Below are 11,379 nucleotides of genomic sequence, written 5' to 3' on the forward strand. Positions count from 1 at the left end.
AGACGCTGCGGCTCCCCCTCCTTTCCCTGCAGATATGGAGCCAGAAAGAACTGAAGCTCTAATGGGCATACAGTAACTCCTGAATGGTGCTGATTTGGGGGGAGAGAGATTGGAAGCAGAATAGCCGATTGGAAGGAGACAACAGTGGGGCTAGGAAATATAGCTCCCTTCCGACATTTGTGCTGTGTAACGCCAGGTCTATAAATAATAAGACCATGGTCCTTAGGGACTTTCTGCAAGAGCGGAATGTAGACCTAGTGTGCATGACCGAGACCTGGGTGTGGGAGGGGGAGATAGGAGCTCTCTCCCAACTTGCCCCACCTGGGTTCTCAGTCCTTCACCAATCATGCACTAGAGGGCAGGGGGGGGAGTGGCACTATTCATCCGGGAGGTTTACTCCTATAGGGCGTTTCCGCCTCCAAGGATCACAGGCATTGAGTGTGCTGGCCTGGTTTGGGAGGCCGAGGAGAATTTGGCACTCTGGCCGGTGTACCGACCGCCTAACGTACCAGCCAGTAGCCTGCTGTCCCTGATGGAGGCCATATCAGGCTGAGCGCTGGAGCACCCTAGATTGTTGATCTTGGGTGATTTCAACGTCCATGCCGATGATGCGGCTTCCAGTCAGGCAGTGGACCTAGTGTAATCCATGGCATCGCTGGGACTCTCCCAATTTGTAACAACCCCCACGCCATGGACCGGACACATGCTCGATTTGATCTTTGTGGCTGGGATGATAGCGGACCGGATTGCTGCTTCGGCAGTACCATGGTCAGACCACTATGTCCTGAAGGCCCGTCTGAATGTTCCACCCCGAACCTGTTTAGGCGGCAAGCAGATTTTAGCTCGCTCGCGGTGCCAAATGGACCCAGTACGGCTTCAGATGGCACTGCGGGATCCGAGGCCCCCTGGTGGCTCATTGGATGAGTTCGTGGAGGACTGGCATAGCCGACTCTCAACAGCCATCGATGAAATCGCTCCCCAGCACCCTCTGCGCGCTCGCTCTAGGCTGGCTCCCTGGTATACCCAGGAGTTGCGTCTTATGAAGTGAGAAAAACAGGTTGCTTACCTGTAACTGATTATCTTCGAGTGGTCACCTGTGCAATCACACAGTTGGGTTTTGGGCACGCCCACAAAGCTGACCTCGGAGATCTGGAAGAGCTAGCCTCAGACAAATTTTTTTGGCGGGCTTTTCTGAAGATCATCAGTTATAGGTAAGCAACCTGTTTCTCTTCATCGTGGTCCCTGTGCAGTCCCACACTTGGGTACATTTGAAACAGTACATTTGAAACAGTAAGTGAACTCGAGGCCCCTTGCACGTCTCCAACTCTGGGGTTGGATTGTTTTAGCCCGCTTAGCCTGGAGGAAGCTGACAGATTGTTCGAGTCTGTGCGCCCAACAACATGCAGCCTTGATCCTTAAATGCTTGCTTTTTTGACTTGACTTTTACTAGTTAAATAATATTATACTAGTTAAATAATATTATAATGTTGTTTTTTAAAAGCATATTTAAAATTGCATTTAAAAGTATATCTATAAATCAAAAGTGTATGTATTATATAGGAGTTTACTTTTTAGTGTTAATGTTTTACACCTTTAAGAGAGAAGTATAACAACATGCAGCTGCTTGGAATCAATAAATCAGTAAGTTCCTTGAGTTGGTTTCCAGCATGAGAAGTGGAGAGCATTGTCAGTCCATTAAAAGAAGGCTTTCAGCCAGATAGATAAGAATACTGAAATGCTACTCCCTAATAGAGAGCTACTAGCCAACAACGTGAGAAAGAAAACAAATGTCAGCCAATTCAAAGTTGGCCTGTTGCCACACAAAAAAATTGGACTTGTTGCTATGACTAGAAATTTAGTAATTGGCTTGCTCCTATTCAAGTACTTGCAATGGAACTGAAAGGAAGTCTAACAACTATTCTAGTTAAAAATTATAACAAAACTATTCCATTCAGCTTCATGTCTTTTTCCACTCCTTATAACTATGCTTTTTTCAGGAGAATTTGACTAAGAAGAAAATAAATAAGAAGCAGTAATGTTTTAAAAAAGAAACTAAGCTGAAACAAGAGGTTGACATCTTCCAACTTTACAAGACTTCTTTCTCATGAGGAAGATTGGTGAAATGAGTGTAAAAACCGCTGTGCTCATCGAGGATATGATTATGTTGGACTTCGCTTTGCCTATGTCTGAATGATCTAACCATATTGTAAGATTAATAGCTTCACAAATTGATGCTTATAGAATTATTAAATGTGTCATTGTTAATTTTACCACAGTGGCTTTTGGTCTCAACTAAAAGCCTGGCAGAACATCTCCGCTTTACAGGCTCTGTGGATTTGTGTAAGATCCCACAGGACCCTAATGTTGTTCAACAGAGAGTTCCACCAGGTCGGGGCCAGGACCGAAAAGGCCCTGGCCCTAGTCCAGGACAGCCAGACCTCCCTATGGCTGGGGATCACCAGATTATCAGCTGATGTCATCATTCTTTTGGGGACATATTGGAGGAGGCAATCCTGAAGTACATGGATTTCTGACCGTTCAAGGCCTTAAAAGACCACACTAATACACTAAGCTGACTCGATATTCCACCAGTAACCAGTATAGCTGGCACCACACAGGTTATGTATGTGCTGTCTGTGGTGTTCCTGCCAGGACTTGCGCCACCACATTCTGGACCAGTTGGAGTTTCCAGGTCACTCTCAAGGGCAGGCCAGTGCAGAGCGAGTTACAGTAGTCCAGTCTGGAGGTCACCACTGCATGGATTACTGTGGCTAGGCTGAGGCGCAGCAGGAAAGGGGCTGGCAGCCATGCCTGGCATAGATGGTAAAATGCCAGTCTAGTAGTATTAGTGACCTGTGCCTCCATAGAGAGGGAAGCATCCAAGGTCACAGCCAAGCTCCTGACAGAGTACACTGGTGTTAATGGCACCCTATCAAGGGCTGGAAGCTGAAACCCCAATCCTGAAGCCTTCCCCCCCCGAGCCACAGAACCTCTATCTTCCCCGGACTGAGTCTCAGCCTGCTCTTCCTTAACCATCCCACCACAGCCACCCAAACCTGAAACTCCGAGCCAGCTGGGCAAGGGGGTGCATATAGATGTTAAACAACATCGAGGAGAGGACTGCTCTCTAAGGAACTCCACACAACAGTTGGAACCCTCTGTCCCTGACCATGGAGAAATGAGGAAAGCCATTGCAGGGCTACCCCACAAATCCCCACGTTGGTGAGGCGGTGGGTCAAAAGATTGTAATTGACCATGTCGAACACTGCCGTGAGATTGCGTAACCACAGCAGCACCAACCCGCCTTGATCCAGCTGCCTATGGAGATTGTCTGTTGGGGCAACCAGCACCGTCTCCGTCCCGTGTCCTGGGCAGAAGCCAAACTGAAATGGGTCAGGTGCTGATGTGTCATCCAAGAAGCTCTAGAGCTGCTTGGCTACTGCTCTCTTAATCACCTTATCTTTAAAAAGGGTTCCAGAGGAGATCCGGGAAATTACAGGCCAGTCAGTCTGACGTCGATACCGGGTAAATTGGTGGAAACCATTATTAAGGAAAGAATTAGTAGGCACATAGATGAACAAAACCTATTGAGGCAGACTCAACATGGGTTCTGTAAGGGAAGATCTTGTCTCACTAACCTATTAGTGTTCTTTGAGGGGGTGAACAAACATGTGGACAAGGGGGATCCAATAGATATTGTTTACCTTGACTTCCAGAAAGCTTTTGATAAAGTTCCTCATCAAAGGCTCATAAGTAAGCTCAAAAATCATGGGATAAAAGGACAAGTCCTTTTATGGATCAAAAACTGGCTAATTAATAGAAAACAGAGAGTGAGTATAAATGGGCAGTTCTCCCAGTGGAGGGGGGTAAGCAGTGGGGTACCACAGGGATCAGTACTTGGTCCACTGCTTTTTAACTTGTTCATTAATGATTTGGAGTTGGGAGTAAGCAGTGAAGTGGCTAAATTTGCGGATGATACAAAGTTGTTCAGGGTGGTGAAAACCAGTGAGGATTGTGAGGCACTCCAAAGGGATCTGTCAAAGATGGGCAAGTGGGCGTCAACATGGCAAATGGGGTTCAATGTGGCCAAGTGCAAGGTGATGCACATTGGAGCCAAAAATCCTAAATATAAATACACATTGATGGGGTCTGAACTGGCAGAGACTGAGCAAGAGAGAGATCTTGGAGTTGTAGTGGATAACTCACTGAAAATGTCGAGACAGTGTGTGACTGCAATAAAGAAGGCCAATGCTATGCTGGGGATTATTAGGAAGGGTATTGAAAACAGATCAGCCAATATAATAATGCCCCTATATAAATCAATGGTGAGACCTCATTTGGAATACTGTGTGCAGTTCTGGGCACCACACCTTAAAAAGGATATTATAGCTTTGGAAAAAGTGCAGAAAAGGGCAACTCGAATGATAAAAGGGTTGGAACACTTTCCCTATGAGGAAAGGTTAAAGCGCTTAGGGCTCTTTAGCTTGGAGAAAAGACGACTGAGGGGTGACATGATCGAGGTTTATAAGATTATGCATGGGAAAGAGCAGGTAGAGAAAGAGGTACTTTTCTCCCTTTCTCACAATACAAGAACCCGTGGGCACTCCATGAAATTGCTGAGCGGTCGGGTTAGAACGGATAAAAGGAAGTACTTCTTCACCCAAAGAGTGATTAACACATGGAATTCACTGCCACAGGAAGTGGTGGGTGCTACAAGCATGGACGGCTTCAAAAGGGAATTAGATAAGCATATGGAGCAGAGGTCCATCAGTGGCTATTAGCCACAAGGTATAGCTAGGGGCTCTGGGGCAAGTGATGCTCTGTCTTCTTGGTGCTTGGGGGGGGGTCAACAGTGGGAGGGCTTCTAATGTCCTGGCCCCACTGGTGGACCTCCTGATGGCACTGGTATTTCTGGCCACTGTGTGACACAGAGTGTTGGACTGGATGGGCCTTTGGCCTGATCCAACATTGGCGTCTCTTATGTTCTTAAGTTCTTATGTTCTTACCTAGGAAGGGTAAGTTCGATACAAGGTTGTAACTGGCTGGAACATATGGATCCAGTGATGGTTTTTTTAAAAGCAGTATAAGCACAGCCTCTTTAAGACCCTCTGGAAAGACCCCTGTTTCCAGGGACAGATTGATAATGTCCCCCAGTGGGCCCTGTATCCTGTCATCGCCAGCTTTCACCAGCAATGAGGGACATGGATCCAGGGGGCATGTGGTTGGTCGAACAGCACCCAGGATCCTTTCAACATCAGCAGAGAACAGCAGGCTAAAGCTGTTTAAAACTGAATCCAAATATGTTCTCATAGCTTTATCGTGGATTCACCGCCAGACTTACTCAAGTCGTCTGAGTTCCCGCTTCATCCCCCTGAGTTCTTCTGTATACCAGGGGGACATTCGACGACGGGAACAAAGAGGACTTCAGGAGGCAACCTCATCGACGGCACCAAAGAGATGGACACTCTGGTCCTCTACTAGCCCATCTAATGACGTATCAGAAGGCATCGGATCCCACAGAGCATTCTGGAAACCAACTGGATCCATTAGTTTCCATGGGTGAGCATAAAACCGCATGTTGCCTAGATGGGGGGATGAGACACCCAGCCGGGCCTTCAAGACCAAATGGTCTGACCATGGCACCTCTTCTCTCGAGGCCAGATCCATATTCATCCCCATTCCAAACATCAGATCCAAGGTGTGGCCTGCTTGATGTGTGGGATCTGATACAACTTGGGAAAGCCCCAGAGCTGCCATGGAAGACACTAGGTCCAAAGCCTGATTGGTGGTGGTGGCTCCATCTGCATGGACATTGAAGTCCCCAAGAACCAATAATCTCGGGAACTCCAAGGCCCACTGAGCCACCACCTCCAACAGGCTTGGCAGGCTGTCTGCCAGTGCGCTAGGCAGGTGATACACCAAGCAAACAGCCAAGCTCTCCTCAGCATCCCACACCAAGCCAACATAATCAATGCCTGCAATCTTTGGCACGGGGAGTGGCCTGAAGGAGAAACCCTCCCAGATGAGTAAGGCAACCCCACTCCCCACCCCTGAGCTCATGACTGGTGAAGGACCGAGAAACTGAGAGGGGTCAGTTCCTGTAGGGCGATAGTCTCACCATTCCTCATCCAAGTCTCAGTCATGCAAGCCAGGTCCATATTCTGCACTGCTAGATAATCATGCAGTGTCTTGGTCTTATTAATAATTGACATGGCATTGCAGCACCAGTGACGAAGGGGTGTAAACATTACTAGTCTTCACACTCACATATCTCGCGACGGGACGAAGGCTGGAAGGAGACCAAGCATTTCCATGTTTCTACCTCCTTCCCTTCCAAGACCTTCTCCCACCGCCATACCTCCTCCTGCCCCCAATCACTGGGATCCCCAGCCCAATACTGGCACCCTGTAGATTGTCACCAACATCCATTGCCCCACTCCCCTCCCAACCTGCAGTGCAGCCTACCATACAGCAATTAAACAATTAAACCAAATAAATACTAATTACAATCAATAGTCAATAACATACAACTCCAATTACACAGGTAAAAAACACAATTCCCCAATCAATAATCCTCCCACTCAAACCTCTCTACTTACGATCTCCTCCCTCCCACTAGTAAGACTAAATGAATTTAAATGACGAGTGGAAGAAAAAAAAAATCTCTCAACCCCGCCGTCTAATTAATCCAATTATACTGGCTCCTCAACCCTAAATTGATTAAGCAACTTAGAGAGTCTATAGTACCATCGGCAGTAACTAGGGGCCAATAAATATTCTACATGGAGCAGGAGCAATTGATGATGAAAAAATTGAGAATCTTCTGTTGGGTTTCTAAAGCAATGCAATAGAAGGCATCCAAGTTCCCTCCTTGCACTCTTGACACTCACCAGTCCACTGAGGGGATAGTCCAGGCCCAACCACCCCTGAGCACGCATGTCTGCAGAAACGTGGACACCCAAGAGACCCTGAGCATTGCCAAAACCTTCCAACACAACCAGAGTCAGTCCCAGAGGCTGAGGCATACCCGAACAGTCTACTCCTTTGTCAACTCCTCTAGTCCACCAACGCCACCAACACAGCATAATAGGCCCTTATAAGCATCACAAACTTTTTAAAAATGTAAAATCACATCTTACCGAGGCAGCTCTTCTGCAGTTAATATCGCGGTCAAATATTGCAGTTATCACCAGGGCACTAAAGACAGAAAATACATTGCATTAAAAAGTAAGATATGAAAACCTGATGAATGACAGAATTTGAAGATTTAGAAGTTCTTTTTGCAAATTCTTGTTTAAAAAAGGCAATCTATAATACCTTTTGACAGCAGGAGGAGATTACAAGCATTTTTCAAAATGGGCTGTGGATACATTTTCTGCATTCCAAGGGCACCATGCAATTAATATTTGACTGAAGCATAGCCATAAATATTAATCCCTATATTCAGTTCAAGGCATATTGTAGAAGTGAAAAGGACACAGGCCACCATTTACACTAACTGTTCTATTGCTTCTGTACTAGCTGAACATGTTCATTTTACTAATGCACAATGTTTGTAGTGATTACTGGTGTGTTTCTTAGATGTTTGTGCAAATGAACATAATTTGAATATTTTATTCATAATTTATTTCATCGTCACTTGTATGCTTGGATTAATGTTTGCCAGCCTCTTTAACATAGAAAAAGCAGTCTATACATTTCATAAATAAATACCAGCTGGATATAAATCAGGGCTGGCAACAGCAGATAAGAGTTGAGGCTGCTTTTACCTGTGTCTGCCTCAGATGCATAAAAGCAGGACCCAATCCAGCTTGCCTTCCTCACTTCCATAAGGCAGCTATTGCACTTTGTTATGGACCACTGGTTTTAAAACTTTACCAGGCCTCCATAGCAGCAAAAGCAAGGTATGTTGAAGCTTGGCCTTCATCAGAGCTGACAGGTGCTACATTGGGTTCACTGTGTAATACACTATCTTGCAGTTCTCACTTATGTCATAACTAGAACTTGGACATCACAGCTGGGGGGGGACAGGGGGAACTCCCCACAAGCCCCAATGCATCCCATTTAAGAGGTGCAAGAGGGTGACAAAAAGACCAATTCACTAGTTAGCACTGCAGGGCTCTTTTTGTAGAAAAAGCCCATCAGGAACTCATTAGCATAACCGGCCACACCCAACAGCAGAAATCAATTAGCATATTAGGGCACACTCCTGAAAGTATAGCTCATTAGCATATTAGGCTACACCCCATGTTACCAGAAGTATGGTCATCCAGCCACACCCACCTTTTGCTGTTTAATTCTAACTTGAGAGAGGGTGGGAGGAAGGTGAAAAGAGGTAGCTGAGGAAGGAATTAAAAAGGGGAAAGAGAGAGAGTAAGAGAAAATAGATGGGGGGGAAGGGAAGGGGAGAGAGAGAGAAGAAAATCCTCACCAGAAAAACTGGAAGAAGAAAAGCAAGTTGATTTGAGAGAAAAGGAAGGACGGAAGGAGGGAGGAAGGGAGGGGAAAGAAGGAGGGGAGAGGGGAAGACAGAAAGAGAAAAAGAAAACGGATAGGAAGAAAGTTAGTAGATTGGGATGAGGGGGGAGGAAGGATGATGGACTGGGTGGACCACTGGTCTGATCCAGCAGGGCTCTTCTGACCCTCACTAGGCTCTTCTGATGTTCTTATCAGGGGAAAGCCTTGGCCTCTCTGCCCTGTTGTTGGCCCTCCAGAGGAACTGGCTGGCCACTGTGCGAGACAGGATGCTGGAGTAGATGGACTACTGAATTTGCTTATTTTGCAAAATCAGACTGTCAACTGAAAGCTTGTTTAGGTAGGGTATAATTGTGTTTCACTCATCTCCTTCCCTGAGTCATGGGACATTCCAACCCCTCTTCTTTACAATGTTAGTTGCTGGTTTGAAGAACTAGCACCCACTGGATATTATTTTGCTTTGTAATCTGTTCACAAATGTATAGGAATTATTACAGGGCCGACAAGGAAGCAAGGCACAACTAGATTCACAGCAACATCAGTTCCAAACCAACTCCAGAACTAACTGGCACACAGAAATCTCTTAGAACCTCTGCCAGTCAAATCCAAGATGAAAAACTATTTCTTTGCATATCTGTCTCATATTTACCTTTCAAACAGGCTTAGCAAGTACAACTCTCACTCCTGCCAGGCATTTTTAAACAAAGGACAGACCAGTGGGCCATCAAGGACCAAACCCAGACATATTTGCATAACTGGAGAATATCCTTCACAACAGGCTGTTTTTAAAAATTGGTCACTATGCATGGCTCTGAAATGTCACATGATTGTGCATAGCAAGCTGGTGCTAGAGCAGGGAAATTCCTCCTCCTTTTGGACAATTAGGGTGTCATCAGTCTTCTGATCTCTCACTGACAAGCCCTGAGATGTGCATTGGCAATCCCCCTCGGTGTTGCCTGCCCAAAGAAAATGGCTGCAGGTCAACTCCCAGTCCCCCGCCCACCCCTGCATCCTCCCCGCCCCCACAGACGCAAAATGCAGCTTTGACTGATGCTGATGACAGTGAAGTGAAGGCTGCAAAGTGCTGTCCTGGCTTCCCCTGGGACTCCCGTTTGGAGGGAGGCGGAGGCCCGGGAGAGGGAGAGCCACCCCTATGGCAACCCCCCCCACACACACACCACATTTAACTAGGGCGATGGTGGCAGAGATGGAGTGACGGCCAGGAGGCCCACGCGCCAGGTGCCCAGCGAGGGCCAGCAGCAGCAGGAAGGCTCAGTTGAGGGGAAGGCAGGTGGCAGCACAGCAGCCAGATGACCGGCGCAGCCAGTGTCCATGGCGGGGAGAGAACTCGGCTGGGCAGCAACCGGGGGGGGGGGCAAGGACGAGCTCGGGCCCAGGAGTGAAGGCCACGACCAGGGCTTGAAGGTCACCAGGAGGCAGGCCTGGGAGACATGGGGTGACAGCTGGCCGGGAGCTGGTAAAGGAAGGCGCTGGGAGGTTCCAGCGCGAGGTCAGCAGCATATCCTGCAGATGCACAAAGCAAGGAAAGGGGAAACAAGGGTGGAGTCGCATCCTTCCCTTTGAAGTCCCAGCTCTTCTGGGTGGCGCCAGCGAAGGCCCGCCCATGGCACCTCCGAAAAGCGCAGCAGCCACCATGTGCCGCTGCTGCATGGGCACAGGCTGAGGGCATAGTTGCCTCGCGTGGCTTAGGACTCAACGGGAGCTCGGCCGGCCACCCAGCCAGCCAGCTCCAAGGGGAAAAAAGACCTTTCTTACCTCTTGGGCTCAGCTCCCAGTGCAGCAACATCCAGGCTGCTGCTGCTCACCTCAGTCTGTAGGCTCAGGAGGAGGGACGCAGCAGTGGCCAGCAAGCAGATCACCCACCAAACGAGGACTGCTGGGAGTGGGCATGGCTAAGGAGGTGAGGCAGGGCCAGCCAGAAAGCTATTCCGGTGTGTTACGGCACAAAAATAGCTCTGGTTAGCAGTCACATCCAGTGTTCCCTTGAAGCTGAGTTAGTGTGAGCTAGGTCACAGTTTTTTAGCCTCCAGCTCACACATTCTTGCCTTAGCTCAGGAAGGATGGCTCCAGAGCAAATTAATTTATGCAGTAGCCAATTTACTCACTCACAACTTTAATGCCAGCAGCTCACAAAGTGGAATTTTTGCTCACAAGACTCCACAGCTTAGAGGGAGCATTGGTCACATCCCACTATGAACAAATCAAACTCCCAGTAAATTAGCTGGGTCAGTTATTTCTGTTGTCAGGTTGTTGGCAATATTACTCTCTAATTTAAACCAATAAATATGAAAGCTGGAAGTTGTGGCCTGTTTCAACATAGCCCTGTATATGGCTCCAACGCTCTCCATGCCCCCTCACACACATACTTCTTCCCAGAAGTATAAACATTAGTTATTGGAAAACTTCATTGTGGTAAAAAATTAACTCTATGTTTCATTCTGCTATTCAAGTGAAAACTAGAAATAAGTCTATATATCTAATAGCGAACTTGCCCCCGGAGTGCGGATCGCTAAATCAGTGCTCCGGGGGCAGCTGGGGGGCCAGGGGAGGTTTGTGCACACGTGGGCCAGTCCCCACGTGTGCACAAAAATAAAAAAAGGTTAAAAAAATTTGGGGGGATGTTTAAATCCCCCCAAAAGTGCAAGAGCGTCTCCTGCGCATGCTTGGGAGGGAAGCGGCGAGCGGCGATCAGGGAGGGGGAGCCAGAGCGGCGAGCAGGAAGGGGGGGCCAGAGCGGCCGATCGGCCCTCGGTTCGGAGCCGGAGGGGGGTGGGGAGAGAGAGAGAGTCGCGAGGCCCGGCGGTTCCACGCCGCGCGGGCCTCGGCTCGGAGCCGGTGAGGGGGTGGGAAGGGAGAGAGAGAGAGAGAGGGAGGGAGTTTTGG

At 48.0% G+C, this 11,379-nt stretch overlaps 1 protein-coding gene across 1 annotated transcript in view; it reads right to left on the reverse strand.

Annotated features, from left to right (window-relative positions):
* The window catches only part of TBCD (tubulin folding cofactor D), a 380,958-nt gene that overhangs the window by 171,965 nt on the left and 197,614 nt on the right, over positions 1-11,379 (reverse strand). The window contains exon 16 of the mRNA XM_015426300.1: positions 7,140-7,197. Coding sequence (XP_015281786.1) covers positions 7,140-7,197 — 58 coding nt within the window. The remainder of the gene's footprint in view (positions 1-7,139; positions 7,198-11,379) is intronic.

Source organism: Gekko japonicus, unplaced genomic scaffold, assembly GCF_001447785.1.
Source record: "Gekko japonicus isolate JY-2015 unplaced genomic scaffold, Gekko_japonicus_V1.1 scaffold501, whole genome shotgun sequence".
Classification (NCBI taxonomy): Eukaryota; Metazoa; Chordata; class Lepidosauria; order Squamata; family Gekkonidae; genus Gekko; species Gekko japonicus.